Source organism: Chanos chanos, chromosome 13 (assembly GCF_902362185.1).
Source record: "Chanos chanos chromosome 13, fChaCha1.1, whole genome shotgun sequence".
Taxonomy (NCBI): Eukaryota; Metazoa; Chordata; class Actinopteri; order Gonorynchiformes; family Chanidae; genus Chanos; species Chanos chanos.
Window position 1 is genome coordinate 13648389 of NC_044507.1, and position 18990 is coordinate 13667378.

At 41.4% G+C, this 18990-nt stretch overlaps 1 protein-coding gene across 1 annotated transcript; it reads left to right on the plus strand.

Moving 5' to 3' along the window:
* Positions 1 to 72: 72 nt before the first annotated feature.
* On the plus strand, positions 73 to 6195 carry e4f1 (E4F transcription factor 1). The gene is made up of 14 exons (XM_030790826.1): positions 73 to 166; positions 724 to 833; positions 1121 to 1211; positions 1333 to 1508; positions 1693 to 1813; positions 1924 to 2076; positions 2392 to 2516; positions 2875 to 3099; positions 3367 to 3481; positions 3806 to 4023; positions 4283 to 4481; positions 4765 to 4928; positions 5099 to 5161; positions 5640 to 6195. Exons 1-14 carry the CDS (start codon positions 73 to 75, stop codon positions 5982 to 5984), a joined length of 2199 nt encoding a protein of 732 aa, XP_030646686.1. The 3' UTR covers positions 5985 to 6195.
* Positions 6196 to 18990: the final 12795 nt, after the last annotated feature.

Genomic DNA, 18990 nt, shown 5'->3' on the forward strand with positions numbered 1-18990 from the left:
GACTACGACGTCGTAAATCCGCCATGTTTTCCCAGTTGCAGCGTTGCGACAGAGACGGAGAGCCCGAACGACATGAGTGAAGAAAATAATAATACGGCAGAAATAGTGACCGACAACACGGAGCACGGCAACATCATCACCATACAAACCACTCTCGGAGACGAAGGTAAATGCACTCCTGAGGGTGAAAACACCGTAGTTTGAATTTGTGTAGCTATAAGGCCTTATTCTGGTGTGTCAATAATGGTAACTCAATAGTCAGTAATGGAAGCAAGCGACGTTGTGTTCCACAACGTGCAGCTAGTGAGCAATACAGCTAGCAAGTTTACCAAAGCTAGCTGCCCTGTTTGGCGATGCTAATAGCAGATTAGCTGGCTAGCCATCGGTAGCATTTTGCGCCTTTAGTTTATAGCGTGTTGATTTGAATGCTCAGTTGTTGATTATACGTTAGAACCACAGTTATAAAATCTAGCCTACGTCTTTCATGGAACAACTAAGATAAGCCAGCGTTCATTTATTAAAAGCTTAGCTGTAGCATCAACCAGCTAACGGTAATGTTAGTTAGCTAGCTAGACGGGACCAGACTTATTTTCCTGTACTGGCTAAACATGAGTTTTTAGAATAGATATTGATCCAAACTGACATGTTTGTTTCAGTGCTCGCGAGGTTTAACGTACAGGTTAAGTCGAAGAAACAAGATTTTAAGTGATCTGTTTTCCGTAGATGAAGATGTTCACAAGTGCGGTAGATGCCAGACAGAGTTCTCTGTCCTGGACGCTTTCATACAGCACAAGCTCAAGCGGAACTGTAAACGCCCTCAGCAGGACTCCCAGGTATGGTAGCTAACCATACTACCCTCGCTTTTAGCTACACTGAACGGATGAGTATCACTTGGATGCAATCAGGCTAAAACACTAGTCAGAGTCATAATGACACGTTTGTTATTTCTCTCAACGGTAGAAACAATCCTCGACTATGAAAATTTGTTTTGCTGTACTCATTTGCTGTATATATTATGGTAACATGCTTGAGATATTATCCCAACTGAATGAGAACATCACAGTGACCTTCACTGAATGTAACCTTGGTATAGCTGTACTCTTGTTCGGTTTTATTTTAGTTGGATGTGGGGTCTGACACCACTGTGGCTCAGTCTAAAATGGACATGAATGGGTTGTCTTCAGATGATGCAGACAGATCCAATGCAGCTGGTATGTCACTATGTACAAATACATTTGTTTTTCCTCAGTGATTGAATTTCCATAAAACTTAGGGACAAGAGCTCTCTACAAGATCTGTTGACTAACAGGGTTTTTTTTTCTTATCCTCTAGATGAGGTAGACAAGCCTAATCTCTTGACCGGCAGAAGGAGAGGCAACTCAATAAAGAGTAATGTCCCTAAACGTGAAGCCCCCAGTTCTAACAGCCTTGACCCCTCAAAACTTGTAGTAAGGGTTAATGAAGAGGGACGCTACATTTGTCATATATGTGAGAAGACATTTAAAACGGTACGATCTTCAGTTTACTACTGACTGAAATTGGTCTTTATGTATTGAATTGATGTGTCATAAAGTTATTCAGAGGTTCTTTTTTTTTAAGGTATATATCATATGGTCTTGATGTAAGCTTTTTGTCAGTTCATTTTTATTGTTTTTCTTCAGTTTTATTTATTTATTTCTATGTCTTCTTCAGACAAACATCTTAAGAACGCACTTGTCCACTCACAGTGACAAAAAGGACTTTAAGTGTGAACTCTGTGGAAGCGCTTTCAGAACCAAAGGGTCTCTGATTCGCCACAATCGAAGACACACAGGTAAAACCTGATCAAGGCAGTCTAGCCGTAGACTGACATCTTTGACACACAGTTATGTCTGTATAAAATCTCCTCAACACCTCACGTAATGATGCTGTTCGGTTTCCCAGATGAGCGTCCGTACTGGTGCAGTCAGTGTGGTCTGTCCTTCAGAGAATCAGGTGCTCTGACACGACACTTGAAGTCTCTCACACCCTGTACAGAGAAGATTCGCTTCAGCCAGTGCAAAGAGATATTAGTCAGCAAGGATGGAGTTCAGAAAGGTACCTGAGAAATCCCAGAGTTATGCCTGAGCAGTCCGACATGTCTCTTGTTGCATGTCTCAATAGACAAATGTCCAACACAGATCATCAAACCTTTTATGATGAGGAGACCAACCAATATCTTGTCAGTCATTTGTTGGTAAAAACATGCCTGTGTATCAGCCAGCTGACAACTAATTGAGATGCTTTTTTTTGTTTATTTGGTTTTTTTTAATTAGTTTGTTATTGACTTCAGTTATTTCAGAAATATTTGACTTGTTATGAAGGGAGAAGGTTTGATGAGTTGGTAATGGATGTTGCTGGGTCTCGGTGCAGGAGTCCAGGCCTCAGCTGCGCTCCCTCAGAAAGAGGAGCAGCAGCTCCCTGTGGTCAGTGTGGTGGACAATACTCAGGAAGTCATCCATGAAGTCCATATACAGATGGTGGATGAATCAGGCCAGGTATGCTGCCAACTGTGGAATCACTATGCAGAATATTTAGTTCATAACTCTAGTCTCTCTGTCCCTGTTAGCTTCTTTTCTGGAAAGTTTTTGGGGATACTTTTTACCCTGTATATTTGCTGTGATTATGTGTCATATAATTGGTGTATTGCGCCCCCAAATTCTTATTACATTTTATGTTGTTTTGTATCACATACTATTTTGATCCTTTTCTATCTAAATATTACATTATTAAATTTGACTTGCAGTAAGGTCTTGCTAAGCCTTTAGAGAAAGCGCAGGCATGACTGCAGTGATTGCCTGGTGTGAAATAGGGTGGACTAAGTGTGAGACGTCTAAGATGCGTGCTGCTTGTTAGGTGGTGGACCAGCCTCAGGCTCAGCCAGTGGAGGAGGGAAACAATCTGATTTGCCAAGCCATCATCAACTCAGGCATCACCCTGGAGAGTGACAGCGCCGTGGCAACCGAGCAGGCCGAGGCCAGGTCACCCAGACAGGACCTAGAGGAACCTGAGGAAGAGAGCAGAATGACAGAGATCCACGTGTCAGAAGAGTGTATAGAGATGGAATCTGAGGAAACCGTGGTGAGTGAGACATAACAACCATTTTATACAGGCTTTTTTTTGTTTTTCAAATTGCTGGTTAAGGTTTACATAATTTTCTCACGTTAATATACAAGGCTAAACTTTGATTCCTAAAAGAGTATCAGACATTATTCAGAGTTTGAATAATAAGCTGAAGCACATTTGTAAGTTGTATCTTTACTCTCTATTGTATGAATGTAACGTACATTAAGACTGATGTATCACACAGATACATTAATGTCTGTGCATGTGTTTCTTTGGCTGAAGAACACCACAGAAAAGGAGGGGAATGCTGCTCCATCCAAAGTGCACAGATGTCCTCACTGCAACAGAGTGTTCAAGGCTTTGAGTTATCTGCGCTTCCACGTGAAAGGACATCTGGGTGAGTTTACCTCAGTATTAAACTCTGCTTCAAAACAAAATCATTTCCTCAAAGTGATTCCAACATGTTCAACCGATGCTACTTTCTGTAGTCCCTTTTTCATATTTTGCTTTCGTTAGCTGCTTGTAAACTGGAAATCTAAAGATAATTTGCCATGTGTCTTTGAACCTCAGTGATTGTCAGCAATGGAGTTCTGACTTTATAAAACATCATTCGTACTCGCACTGTGATTTCTGCTTTGTATGCATCATGCTGCTGGCTTGTTATTAAGAGGCATGACATAATGGTCTTGGTGATTTTTTTTTTTTCTTCCCTCTTGTGCAGGTTATAAGCCATTTAAATGTGTGGTGTGTCAGAAGGAGTTCCTCACAGGCTATCTGCTGAAAAAACACATGGAGATGCACCTGAGTGAACGGCGATATAAGTGTGGAGAATGTGGTAAGCTCTACAAGACCATCGGCCACGTGCGTGAACACATGAGGGCCCACTCAGATGAACGGCCACACCAATGCAACCACTGTGACAAGAGCTACAAGACCAAGGTCAGCCATGCCTCTCTGTCTGAGACAGATACCTCTACAATACACAAAGATTTTGACAATGATTTTAACCACAGCATTGTTGATTTGGAATGTAATTTAACGTTAAACAAAAAGTTCCAAGCATAGGCATGGAAGTTAGATGTTAGTTTCTAAAGGTGTAGCGTGATGTAACTTGTTTCTACGCAACCTCAGTCGTGTGAGTTAAAGTGAAGTAGTTACTGAAGCAGTGCATTGACTTCTTTGTTGTGCTCTGTCTCAGAATGCCTTGCAGGTGCATCAGCGCACCCACGGCCAGGACAAACCGTACGTGTGCCCTCACTGCTCCCGTGCTTTCAGAGAAAAAGGCTCTTTGGTGCGTCACATCCGTCATCACACAGGAGAGAAGCCCTTCAAGTGCTCCAAATGTGGCCGGGGCTTTGCCGAGCACGGAACTCTTAATCGACATTTACGTGCCAAAGGTCGGTGTTTACCCAACTCGTTGGCACAGATGAGGGAATAATCACACACAGACTACAGCTGAAGTTTCAGTCAGCGTAACACCATAAACATGCAAGTAATAAAAATGCATTTCTGGAGTGAAGTTGCTGTCCCGTAAATCCTATCAGTTCCAGTTTGCTCTGCCCTTCAGATTCTGGTTTGTAGTGTCACGGTGTAGGTGATCGATAATTTGTTGAGTCCTAGCCCTGTGGTGTCTAGCACTTTTGTGCTAGGTGTTAAAGTGTGTGTGGTATGTGTTACCAGGGGGCTGTTATTCAGGCCAGAAGGAGCTAGAGCAGACTGACACTGCCCAGGAGCAGCAGGCGTCAGCAGACAGTGTGGCAGCCACCATCATCTCTGAGGACCCTCATGCTGTGCTAGTGGAGTTCTCCTCTGTGGTGGCCAACACTCAGGAGTACATCATCGGGGTGAGTTCACTGTACACTGCAGACACACTTCTCCTGTACGGCACGGAGAATCTTATACACACACACACACACACTCACATGCACACAGTCACACGCACACACGTGCACATTATCTCATAGAATGGTGTTATCAGACACCCTGTGGTTGATGTTATTCATATTGCTCACAGGCTCCATCTGAGGAAGCCACCCAAGGAGAGGAGGTGGCACTGATCCAAGACAATCAGAATCAGGTGAGTACTTTTTTCTCCATGTAATTTGGATAGAATTGTTGGAATCATTCATCGGCCCCTGGAGCAAAAACGCTGAGAATTATAGTTTGATGTTCAAAATGCATTAAAATACATCCAGCTTATCAACCCATTGGTATCAGTATTTGATTATTGAGTTTCTGCTGTTTGACACAGATCTGTTACTTCATTGTATCTCTATTTAATGTATTGGATTCGAGACATTTCTAACAGTTCTGCTTACTACAGCCAGCTTATTTCTATGCGATAGAATCAGGCTGTATTTAGTCTAGGTTTGCATGATGTATCATTCATCATCATTCAGCCTTAGTTGTAGTTACCTGTGTTTCACTATCAGTGTGCTCCAAGACACATCTGAGAATGCCTTTATATTGTGGTAAACATGGTAGTGTTGAGATCTGAGGATAGTGTTTATCATCACTATAACTGTGGAAACACACACACTCTTGTCTGTGTGCAGATGGATAATCACATCATGAAGGTAGTGCAGCAGATTGTTAGCCAGTCCCACGGAGGCTCGCGTCAGATCATCGTGCGGAACGTGGCCGTGGACGAGAGCGCCAGCATATCCGACTGCGGGGACACCATCACCATCGCCACGCCCGAGAGTCTGACGGAGCAGGTTGCCATGACGCTGGCCTCTGCCATCAGCGACGGCACCATCCTTACCACAGAGGGTCCTCTGGAGACGGCCCACGGCACTGTGACCATGGTAGCAGCCCAGGACTTGGAGGTGATGGAGCAGGAAGAGCAGTATGTCATCACCTCACCTGATGAGATGGAGATCCAGACTCTGGTGGTGTGAGAGTAGAGGTTGCATCTTAATGGGCTGCTGGTCCACTCTCAGTATTTTGAAGCTTGAAGATGAACTGCTTCCAATGACCTGTCAGGAACGCTGCGCTGTTTTTTTTTAACATAAGCTTTGATGGCACATTCTGCATTTCGCAGGAGGGCGATGCCTCCCAACTGTTTTGCAGATAAAATGAGAAATAGTCAAATTGTGCTTTTAATGTCTTTTTCTCAGCACTCTTTTGGCTGATGTGGATCTCTAGGCCAGATGGTGTTTGTTTACTTGAATTGACTATATATGTTTCGCTCCACTTTGTTTGTTGTTCACCCTTTACCAAAAAAATCAAACAAACAAAACTGTGATCCAATCAGAAAGTCTGGATTTTTTTTTAATGTTGACATGTGTTCTTTAAATAAGACAATCAATCAGTAGCCTCAGTCACAGTATCCTGTCTCTGCTCTCATAGTAACAGCATATACAAATACAAACCTGGGCAAAGTATTTGTTTTGTTTTGTTTGTTGTTGTTGTTGTTTTTGTAGTCACTACCTGACTGGACATACTAAAGGTTGGAAAAAGAAGGTAGCATGGTTGCATCAAGAAATCTGTTACATTTAAACCCAACAGTGTCTCTGAACTATTAGTGTGGCCTCTTGCATACAATATCAATTTATTTATTGGAGTGTTGGTTAGAAGTTCCCATGTGCTACCTAAACATGTCTGTACTCAAATAAATATTTTTTTTTGCAGTGTAAATGTTATGTGTATACTCACAGTGACGTTATTGCCCAAGGGTTTTTGTTTTGTTTTGTTTTGTTTTTTTGCAGTGTTCCAGTGTGTGATCTTTTACTATGCAGCACCACAATGGCATCACCCCACCCAGATATCAGTGGGTATGACTTAGAATAGACAAGTTGCTGTGAGCACACAAGAAGTAGGCCAACTGGCCGCTCCAGAGATACCTCTGACAGTTACTATTCAAACTGATATGAGTCTGTCAACCCATTCTTCCGCAAGTTTTTCCAGATTCCTCATGAAGTGTCAGCTGACACAGTAACATCATGGAAACCAAATGCGTGCGTGCGTGCGCGCGTGTGTGTGTGTGTGTGTGGGTGTTTGTGTGTGTTTGTGAGTGTTTAAGGAGGGTTGATGGACGTTTTTAAGTGTTCACTGGCAGCTGTCTTCCCAGCGGGACATATTGAGTGCATGGATTCACTCATTTTGTAAATCTAGGCCAAAGCTGTTCCACTCACCTTGCCATCAGTGGCTTTTTTCCCCTCCCCTCCCTCCCTCCTGCCAGAGCTGTGTATGCTGCCAAATCCTGTACAGTTTCTCAAAGCTTGCATAAATCCTTATTCTTTTTCTCAAATGTGTTTTACGGGGGGGGGGGGGGGGGGGGGGGGGGGTGTTGGAGGCTCGGTCAGAGAAAATAATCAGACTAAACTACTAGTGTGAAAGCCTATTTGTAAACTTAGAAATTTTCTAATGTACTTTTATATTGAATTAAACCACATATTTTAATATACTTTGATAAAAAACAAAAAAAAATAAGGCTGTCAGTGTCCATGCATCTGCCAAAAATACAAAAATGACACTAAAAATACAGTAAGGTTACTAAGCTGTTTTAAGGGAGCTGACAGGTAGTTTTGGCACATCTCTTACGCAATGATACATATTACAATTGTCCCTGATCACACACTTGAGTTCATATCTTAGAGGTCCTGCAATTGATTGGCAGGCACTCTAGAGTGATGTGTTGTGAAAACCCTTGGGTTGCTACGCAATATTTCAACTATACAGAAGATGGACGTTTCCATGAATATAGTCTTTTCAAATTATTCCTCTCAAGAGTCATGTGCATTGAGTCTGCTGTTCCCTTCTTTATAGCTGAGGGTTATTGCTGTCTGGATTTAATAAAACTGGTATCTGAACATCTCACTGGAGGCTCCGCTCACTGTCAGATTTGATCCTTCAGCTTATATGTGTGTATGGTACCAGTGTAGCTGTCATTTTTTACTTTTATGAGAAGTTTTGATACATAGAAAAAGTAAAACTGCACAGTAAGTTTTTCCATTCCTGGTGTCTTAATGATCTGATGTCCAAAAGCCACCGGACCCTTAGGGGTAAACAAGTTTCGTATTGCCGATATCTCCCTGCTTATATAGCCCTGAGGGAAGATAAACTCTCTCTTCTCTCTACTGTTCTGTTGAGTCACCTTTCACAGTGTACTGTCAGCAGAATATTTGATTGAAAAACGGTGTTCGTCTCACTCTGCAGTGACCTGACCTGACATCTGAATTCATTAAGTAAATGCCGACATCTGAACTTCAAAGGAGTAATAGATTTTCTTCAAAAAATGATTCTGTAAGCAAGACTTCAGAGTGTATTTGCAGGTCATGTTTTTGATAGATTGTATTCAGGTAACAACATTCTGTCCAAAGTTTTGCTGCTTAAGTTCAGGACTGCAATTGGTGGCTGCATATCTTTTATTTATATTAATGTAGGCTCTTTTAATGAACTTTTATATTTACCTACATTTATTGTTTTTCCATACATAAAAATAATATACCTAAGCCGTATTTTTATAGGTTTACCTTTCTTAAACATCCCAAGGTCATTTGGGAGTATATTATAAATCTAATCCTGAAATGTTTATTTTGTGCTTTCATACTTATTCTAAGTTCACTTTAAGATATTTATATTTGAAAAAAGACATTTTGACACTAAGGCATCTGTACAGAGGCTACATGCGAGTCTGGAGTAACCCAAGCATTAAGCGACATGCTCAAAACCACACTGGCAGAAAGCCCTCATACTCAGGGATCCAACCCCTTCCCACTGTTAGTATATCATTAGTAAATCGAAGAAGACTGTCCCGTTTTTTTATGGGGGGAAGGGGGGAGGGGTAAAACTCTGTCATGGGTAAATTCAGTACATTTCTTTTTTTTTATGGGTTGTGTGAGTCAGGGCATTGTGGTTTATTTGTGTAGATGTTGTGTGTTACTGTGTCTGGAAAACTGAATAGTCTCTGTGGGCTGAGTTGACCTTGGCCTGGGGAGAGCCTCCTTGCCCAGCACTGTTCCACAACGACTCCCAGGTGCTTTAATCAGTGAGCGCTGTCCTTCTACAGTTTGCCAGGCTGTTTCTGGGTCAGTGCTCGGCCCTCTGAGAGGGCTCGATCCAGAAGAACGAGGGAGAGAGCAAGAGAATGACAGAGAAGGAGAGAGAGGGAAAGAGAGAGAGAGAGAGAGAGAGAGAGAGAGAAGCTCGAGTGAGCGAGAGGGGTGGTATTTATAGAAAAATGGGGCTCCACAGTACCTTTTTCTTGCTAAAGAATCATTAAAGGACTCAGCTAGTGTGTCCCAGTTTTCTGATCAGTGCTCTGCAAGAGGGCCAGGGCTGGACAAACTTAGCAGATATGCAGAGCTGGAGTTACAGAGCATTTGCCTCATTTCTTAAGCACAATCCTCATTTACTCATGCCTCATCTCGGACTGGAGGTTTTTTGTCTGATGACTGTTCTGATGTGGTTCTGAGAGGCTTTGCTCCTTCAGTTGGAGAGGTCTTTTTTTTTGTTCTTTTTTTTTTTTTTTGGACGTGGTGACCCAGCTGAGGAAGGCAGAGAGCTGTTGATCGCCTTGCCGTTCTTTCGGGCCTTGGTCTCTACACACACCTGACGCATCTTGAGCCAAGATGAGGAGATTTCTAAAGAGCCAGAAGGGACGCTTTTCGCTACGCCAGAGCCGATCTGGCTCTCGAAGTGCTTCAAAAGACTTTTGTAAGTACTTTTGGTTTTTTTCCATCATGTTCCATCTGTGTGATAGCCTTGGAGAGCCAGTGGATGACAAAGGAGCTTAAGTAATCTAACTGGGCTGGTGGTGGCAGTAGGATAGTTCAGTTCAGAACTCTATTCTATTACTACATGAGGTGGACAGTGTCAGAGCTTGTTCAATGGTCTGGAACTTTGGTATCAGTAGCTTTGCTGTGTAAGCATGGTGTGTGGCCTTGTGGAGGTCGTAAGGTTAAGCTGTATTTTTTACATCACATTAACAATACATAATCTGTATTGTTTTATGTCTATATCTATTTTAGCACCTCTTCATTCTTCACATGTAGTTCTTTTAAGAGTAGGCAATTACTTTGTGCCTCAAAAAGAGAAAAAAAAACAAACCTAAGAAATCCTTAAATATTTGATTGTTATAAATTTTTACCAAACAATGGTCCAACTACTGTTTGTGGATGGCTCACAGAATCCTTTTACATTCATACTAAATGTTTACAGTTAAATTACACAGACGTACTATCACAGTTGGAGATAATTTATTGATGCATAAATTTGTATTCATGTTTAATATAAAGCAGAGAGCAGTTTCTCACACAGTTTAGTCCGTCAAAATGTTGCTGTTGTTTTTTTTGATAACCCAGTTTAGTTGTGCAGCTCAATAAGTTTCTCATTTCAGAGGGAATCCAATTAGACTGTTTTATCTCCTGAAATGTCTAGATAAAATAGCGAGGATTATCAGCCGCTGAGTGTGTTGAATGCATGTAGAAAGGTTGAAACTGTGACGGAATGAGGAGGGAGACAACCGCAGTGTCTGAATGAGGCCAACCGCTCTGTAGAATCTCAGGAGTTCAGTTCAGGAAAATCAGTACTATATATGACTTCTGAAATCCTAAAATAAGAAGTAAAGAAGTCTACTCACCCTTTCATATTAGATTATCAATTTGTGTCCATTGTTGGGAATGTTGTAACTTCTTTCTGTCCCTGAATTCTGCAACAGTTATCGCACTGACCTATTTCAGTCGAGAGACAAAAAAAAAAAAAAAAAAAAAGATTGCCATCTCCATGAACTGCAGCGTGTCGAAATAGATAATTCTGGTGTTTCTTTAAGAGATACTCTTAGAGTGTATCAATAACATGTTTGTTTTCACTCTAGATCCAAACCCCCAAGTGCTGCGAGACTTTCCTCTTAACATTGGTAAATAACTCAGAGAGCTCTCGGAATCATCCATTTAGGGCATTCATCATAGGCGAAACTCATATGTAACTATGTCCCATGCCAGTGTCTCCATTTTAGTTGAAAGACAGTAAATTGCTTTTGCTCACAATTTATGGTATATACAACACAAACTGACTTTCACTGTCCTATTTAACCTTACACTTAATTTTTTTTTTCCAGAGCTTAACCTGCCATTGTCTAACCAGGGCTGGCCAGAGGAATTTGGTTTTAAACTGGGCGGTGATGGGCCAAGCTACATCCTATCAGTGGTGGAAGGGAGCAGTGCCTACATGGCAGGCCTTCAGCCTGGGGACCAGGTGCTGGAAATTGATGGTCAAGACGTGTCCTCCCTCAGCACCAAAGCCCTCATCGCGCTTGCTCAGACTCTCAAAACTGTACCCCCCAGCATTGGAGTGGTGTCCCGTATTGAGCAGGTCATAATCTCATTTCATGTTCTTTTCACACAGCAATACTGCACAACATACAGGGCATGCCAAAATTCCAGAATGGGTTTAAAAGCAGATTTAGGGAAATTATGCAGTCTCGAAAATTCAAATATACATATACATCTATATCTATATCTATCTATCTATCTATCTATCTATCTATATATATATATATATAGGGAGAGAGAGAGAGAGAGAGAGAGAGAGATGTCTTTGAAACAGACTGGTTGGGGAGTGAATAAAAATGACTTTCAACAAAATCTCATAGTCTCCTTTCTTATTTGGCCTTCAGATGGACATCTCACCTGGTCCAGATGGACGTTTTGGCTTCACCATTGTGGGGGATAGCCCCTTGCTGGTGGAGGACTGCCTGCCCAACTCCCCAGCAGAACGCAGTGGACTCAGGGCGGGAGATTACGTCATGGAGGTCAATGGAATCCCTGTCAAGCAGCACGAGACGGCTGCAGCTATGATAAAGGCGTCTCAGGGTCGAACGCTGCGTTTGGGCGTACTGAGGATGGCCCGCTGGCAGAAACGCATGAGTAACAGTATGAAAGAGACGTACCAGAGTGGGGACAGCGTCCGACAGGACCGCAAACACAAAGCTCTAGAGTTCAACAAGAAGGTCAGCAACACGTGGGCTTTAAGTAATGCACGTACATCATGGCATCTCATAGAACAAGAGTATGCTATGACCTCATATGTAATATGAGGACAATGATCTCACATATGTCATATAGAATACAACTTATAGTATGATTTTTTTTTTGTCTGTGGGGTGGGTGCCTGATAAATAAAATAATGATTCAAGTGCTAGAATTAAAGTCCGCCCTTCCTGTGCATCTGAATTTCTATTTGCAGTAAAAACAACGTGTTTAAAGAATATATTTTTAATTTGCTTAGCCATATTATTATCACACAATATATCTCTTTCCACATGTACGGAGGTTGAATCCAGAAACGGGTCACAAAGAGAAAAGAGAGTGAAAATGTAAAGCCATAGCATCCAACCGTAGAATATCGCACATTTGTTCAAAACGTTGAGCAGGCAGTGTAGCTTTTTCTTAGTGGGTTTTTTTTTGGGGGGAGGGTTCCCTGCCTCCTGAAACATGGTGGGGACTGTTAGCTATACTCTATCAAGCAATGGGACAAATGAAAAAAGAAAAAAACATTTTCATTATTTTCACTAATATTATTTGTGGCTAAGATCACTTTTAGCTGGGTTCATAACATTAAGTAATCTAATTTGATAGAAAATTCACATAAGGCTATGTACTAGCAAGTTCTACAAAGTTTCATTTATTTGCCTGTTCACTGTAGTTGCTTGCGTTCTAACTAACGTTTTATTATTAATATAAGGCATTTCAGCTAGCTACATAAAATGTGGTGACATTCAGAATCGAGTCTTAAAGACTGCTACCACCTGCTGGTTAAAATATTTTCCTTGCCATTTGAGACCATTAATATATGACGGGTGAAAGCAACAGATATGTGCACATGATAATAGTGTCAAATAAACTGCAGCCGAATTAAATAAGCAGTTTCTTAAAGGAAAAAAACTGCTTTAAATTTTGTTTGATTATTTAAAAATTATTTGGGGTGCACTAGAAAACACTAGCCCATAGCATAGCCCATGGAGGGCGTCCATACAAACACAATACGCTGGATGGTCGGGCCATTAGACCAGCGGTGGGCAGATCTGGGAGCATATTGTGAACCTCCGCATGTACAATTACTTCGAGAAGCTCGTTGAGGTCTGGTGAAAAGAAGTGTCTGACTCCGCGTGTACTGGAGTAGACATGTTGAAATCTGCAGCCTCCCCGGCGGGTGTGGGAGTTTCGCAACGATGGGAACAAGCAAGACACGGAGATTGGACACGATTTAATTGGGAAGAAAAGGGGATAAAAGTGCAAAATAAGTTCTGCATCAGTTGACTGAAATGTTTTTATATTACAAAAAAGATGTATTAAAAACGAACAAATAAAAACACAGTTGCTCATCTTTGAGTGCAGTTAATATTTGTTTGAGGTAAAAGCTAAAGGTGTCCAGCCAGCCTGTGTACTGGTCCAACACAATCAGCTCAACACATCATATGCTGCAAACCATGCCTGTGATGGAAAAAGAGCCCTTCATTTCCATTAAAAACAAAGAAGTGTTTATCCATTTCCACTCTATTGTTACTACAGAGCTGATGTATGATCTATACAATCTTTTAATTGATCTGACTCATTCTAGAGTGGATGTTATTGTGGATGATGCCGTTGCTTTGTGTGTTGTTGCAGGTTGAGGAGGTGCTTGGAGAGGAACCTGAGGTGAAGGAAAGGTTGTTTGACCTACTGAAGCAGTACGCCACGGAGAGGGATGTTGATGGTCTTGCTGCCACCCTCCCCGAAATACTGATCAATGAAGAGCATCAGCAGCTGATTGACAGCATTAGGTATCAACAAACATGACTGACTTTGACTCATGTTCATAACTTTTGTTTCCTGATGCCATACACCTGAAATTCTCTGTAAGACACCCCATATTTTGACTAGCAGAGATGAATGACACCTTTACTTCATTAATAAGAAATTACTCAGTGGCTCTGTATGACGCTCTGGATCAGTAATTATCTCCTGCAATTTCCTGTAAGGTATTATTTTCAATGCAATTTTTGAGCCATAACCTCAAGCTAGACGTCCTGGGTGCTTTCAGGACAGTGAGTGTGTCGGCATTCAAGAGAAATTCATGTTTCCTGTCTTATTTGTTTTGTGGGCAGTGTTAGGGTTCGTCTGACAGCCATGCCAACTTAAGCATTCTGTCTGAGAATCATTCCTCATCTCACCTCACCATGTTACTGAGGCTAGAAGAGAAAATGACAGTGGCAGCGTGCATATTAATGTGTCATATTCCGACTTGAAAAGCAATATTCATGTCCACGGCCTGTAGTCTTCTAGATAGATAAAAAGGCATAAAAGAGTGAGAAATGTGCCCGGAACTTCTTATTTTCTTTCTTTTCCTTTTTTTTTTAAAATAAAATGAGTATAGCAATTGTCTGGTGACAGCCGCTGTCAACAGTCCTGTCATAATGAGGATGGCTTATGAATATTTTACAGTGTTAGCAAGTTTTCTGTTTGACCAAGCTGAGGGAGGTGCAGGAATTTGATGAGACGAGGGCTTTGATACCTTGGCAAAGACATAACTGTCATTTAACTAGTAGAACTTCTAACACATTCTCACCACTAAAACTCAGGAGTCTGTGGTTTTGTTGTCTTTACTGTTACTGATGAAGGAGAAATATTTGAATTTTTCTGTTGGCTTTAACTGACTGCTGTGTTGTCTATAATGTTGGAAGAACCATACTGGGAGATGAGCTTTGTTCTACTACTGAATTACTGCGCTGCAGCTTAAATATAAGATTATAGTCATGATTTTTTGTTGGTCGTTTTCTTATGATAAATAATGGTTTCAACAAAAATAGCAAAAGCTCTTATGATGAAACCCTTTACTGCCTTTATGTAAACTGGGTGAAATATGTAATATTTGAACTACAATTTTAGGACAAGTTTTGAATATTTTACTTTTCGACATCTACACAATCAGGAGAACTGACTCACTCCCCGTGAGAATTTGAGAATCAGCATATTTCTACGGATACTTTCAGAGTGACTCTTGTGGCTAATTAACTGACTAGTTAGTGGTACCGGTGGTCTATTTAAGATGTCATGTTAAATTAATTACCTCTGGACACAGTTTTTCGGTGTTGGCTCAGCAGTAGATATTTATGGACAGTGGGAGCAGCCAGCTTCCTACTTGGGAGAAAATCAATCAGTTGAAAAAAAAAGCTTTTTCTCTGCATTTTTCATTGTGTTAGTGAAGTACTAGCCTCCTTCAAGGGAAAAAAACTCGATATTTCTGAGTTGAGGACTTAATACGCAAGTTGAGTACCTGGTCTGACGCTAAAGAGCTGATATCATGAGAGAGGGGAGCAGGCCTGTTTGAAGTTCCCTGTCCTTGCATATCAGGTTCACACATTACATTTATTTCAAGGTACAATGGAACACTGTCAAAACCCTGGAGGATATCATATTTCTTTATTCTCAGCATTGATTCTGAAGTTCAAAAACAAACACTTTTGCATACTCATCCCCACCTCTCTCTCTCTCTCTCTCTCTCTCTCCTTCCCCCCCCCCTCTCTCTCTCTCTCCCTCCCTCTCTCTCTCTCCCTCCCTCTCTCTCTCTCTCCCTCACTCTCTCTCTCTCTTATACAATTGTATATCACATTGTGTAATCACAAACTCCCCTCCCCACTCTTTTTGCAGCTCTGAGCTCTTGCTGGCAGTTTAGCTGCTGATATCATTTGGGTACACAATCTTTCACCAGTGTTTTTTTTTCTGGAGTGTTACTACTCTGATGAACACATACACTCCCACACTCACACCAACACTGTGGTTTCCACCCTCTGTTTTGGATTATGATAGATGCTCAAGAGCGATGAATTGTCTTAGGTAAGTTACACAGTTGTTATAAACTCCTTTGATGTTTTTGGATATTTTTGCGTTTGACAGAAGCATGTGTCATCTGTTGTGTGAAGATGTCTGACAGTTAACTGATATGGATATGGTCATTTCATGTCTATCTAAATGTTTTGGAAGAATGCGCATTTTCTGTTGGTCTAGAATGTGTGCCGTCTGTTGTATTCATCAGTTACTCTTTTCATTTTAACAGTGTAGTCATTGGACTATGATACTACCAGTTTTACATTTGTGTGTGTGTGTTTGTGTGTGTGTGTGTGTGTGTGTGTGTATATATTTGTGTATGTAGAGAGTAGGTACATTGCCAGATTGATGAATGCAGGAAGGAAGGGAGATGAATCAGCTCAGGGAAACATGTGTGTGTGTGTGTGTGTGTGTGTGTGTGTGTGTGTGTGTGTGTATGTGTGTGTATTGGGGCAGGGGATGTACTTTGTTTAGGTTCTTCTCTTGTGCCACTGTGTGGACCAAATGCCCCCAGCAGGATATAGATATCCATTAAACAGAGACCACTATCCTTTGTAACAATATTGCTGTTAATGCGAAAAAGAAAAACTGCTAAACTTGTTTGCTGGTTATAGATATGGTTAGTATTCACTTAGCAACCCTCAGCTGCAGTAAAATTGAAGAATTGCAAGTTTCCACTATAGTAGAGACAAAAGTGTGTGTGTGTGTGTGTGTGTGTGTGTGTTTGTGTGTGTGTTTGTGTGTGTGTGAATGAGACAAAATAAGAGAGTGAGAGGATGAAAATGAGAGGGCGCTATTATAGCAAGCTCTTGCATGTTCTCTTTAAGCCCCTTTTGTCATTATCAGAGGTCATTTCTCTCCCCCTTGTTCTTTTACTGTGCCTCCAGAGTCAGGGTGAAATGGACATCACTGAGCTCTGCCCTGAGGTGTGCGTGGTGCAAACACAGCTCTCATTGCTAGTGACCACTCTCTCTACCTGCTGACTGGACACTGATAGCCCTCCAGGCACAGCACAGAAGGACGAGTTTGGGTGATGATTAAAATTCCATTTGTGAAAGGTCACAAGTTTAAAAATCATTATCCAGTCCAAAACCTGGATGTGGAAATGTTAGGTCTGATCTGGAGACTGTGATGTTTTTTTTTTTCATTTGTTTGAGGTTGTTGTTTTGCAAATTTACTTCAAGTGTAAATATTTTTCCTTCGTAATTTGGTGGTAATCTGAGAATCCTAATTGCTATCAAACACCCAGGGGAGTCATGGGCATAGAATCTGTTCCATAATGCAATCTTGCCATTATCTTCATCCTTAGATAAATGAGTTCAGCCATTTTCTGAGGACCTGGCATTTTATGGACATATTTACTCTGGCAATAGATGCCTCAGACCCCTGGGAATATTAACAACAATATTCATTTGCTATCTGTCTTTGGATTTTAATAGTTTCTGATTAAATTCATTAAGAAGGGAACTGGTATCTTAAATGGACAAGCCCTTGCAGAACTGTGCTAATGGAGTGCTTTTAATGGTAACCCCTAGCGACAAGAAGAAACTCTCTCATATAAAAAGCTCGTGGTATGTTTTAAACTGTTCATATCTGTGGATATGTGCCTTCTGAGGAAGGCAATAAAAGTGGCATGACATAGTATTATGAAGATAAATGTTGCTACGAAACTTAAAGAAGTAGATCACCTGAGGAATCTCTCACAGTTCCTGTCTTACCTCTTGTTGAAAGTAAACTGAAAAGTAGAACAGCCTGCTCTAAATACCTAGATTCACTCTCTTCACCCCCCCCCCCCCCCCCCCCCCCCCCACGTTTAACCTCTCCGCTGTCAGAATGTACTTCTTCCTTTCATAGCTAAAATGAACGTTCTATAATAAATATTTGTGTCTGTTCGTCAGTACTGTTACTGCAGCATTGTTGCCTTTCATGTCGCTCTGTTTATTTGGGTAGTTCTATCTAAAGCTGTTCTCTGGAGAGTTGTCTTTAATCAGATGCAAGGAAAACCTCTCGATAGACTGTTTTTTTGAATGAGAACAGTGTTTATGTATTATTCTCAAAACAGATGGTTTTGATGGCCTTATTGCATGTCTAAGCGGTCTGGGTTTATGTGACACCATTAGTGCATGCTGAGTGCCCTCTAGTGCACTTGAAGCTTGTGTGTGCTCTGTCCCCAGCAATGTGCACAGTTTTCCCTACGGATATGTACCCTATTTTAAAACAGCCTACTTCTTTTAATAAATTCTCTCTCAGGTTTATGACGCACTAGAACTTTTTGCAAAATCCTCATAACAAATTAAAAGCACATGGAGTTTCGGAGAGGAATGTGAGTGGAATGCAGATAACAAGACTAGGATTTCCGAGATAAAACCGAGGAACTCCGTTAGGTTATGGATGAGTTTGTTTGTAGTTTAGAGTTTAGAGATTTCAATCAGTCAAACTCAGTTGCTCTAGCACCAGTGCTCTCAAAGAGCAGCTTTCAATGCTACTCTGGTGGATGAACATACGTCACTTGTTTCTGGACAAGGCCTGGAATTTTTCTCTGACAGCTGTCCGTTAAGCTCTCTCTCTCTCTCTTGGCCATTCATTTCTCGACGGATCTCCCACGTGCTGACCTGCTTGCGAAATTCCGAAGGGACTTCCGTTCTCCTCTCTCCCTCCATCCGAATTCTTCCTCTTCTTTCTCTCTAGCTCTGTGGGAAGCAACACCTCATGCTAATCCATTCTGGGTGACAGTCTACACTGACTTACAACAATGTGGACACAACTCTTTACACCTGGATGTTGGCTCCTTCAAACAAGATGATGCGGAGAAAGGGAACAAGCCAGGTCAAAGTTAATTCCACCCGACAGTACCTTTGAAGTAAAGTTGTGAGATGCACTACAGGAACTTTGAGAACTTTCTCTTTCCTGTCCTTTAGATTGGTGCTAGCTACGCAGCCTGCAGCTAGCCAATGCAACTGGATATAGATCTCGCACAAATTTTCCTCTCTTGGCTTTTTACTGAATAAATAATTGTTAAAGCTACATGGGGACCTACGCGTGTATGCAAAGCACCACTATTCATCTTACTTTCTGCTGAATGTCATCCTGAACAAGC

Coding starts and splice junctions, on each gene's coding strand:
- e4f1 (XM_030790826.1), top strand. CDS start 73: ATGAGTGAAGAAAATAATAATACGGCAGAAATAGTGACCGACAACACG. Junction 2,517..2,874: donor TGGTGGATGAATCAGGCCAG/GTATGCTGCCAA, acceptor GCTGCTTGTTAG/GTGGTGGACCAGCCTCAGGC. Junction 5,162..5,639: donor TCCAAGACAATCAGAATCAG/GTGAGTACTTTT, acceptor GTCTGTGTGCAG/ATGGATAATCACATCATGAA.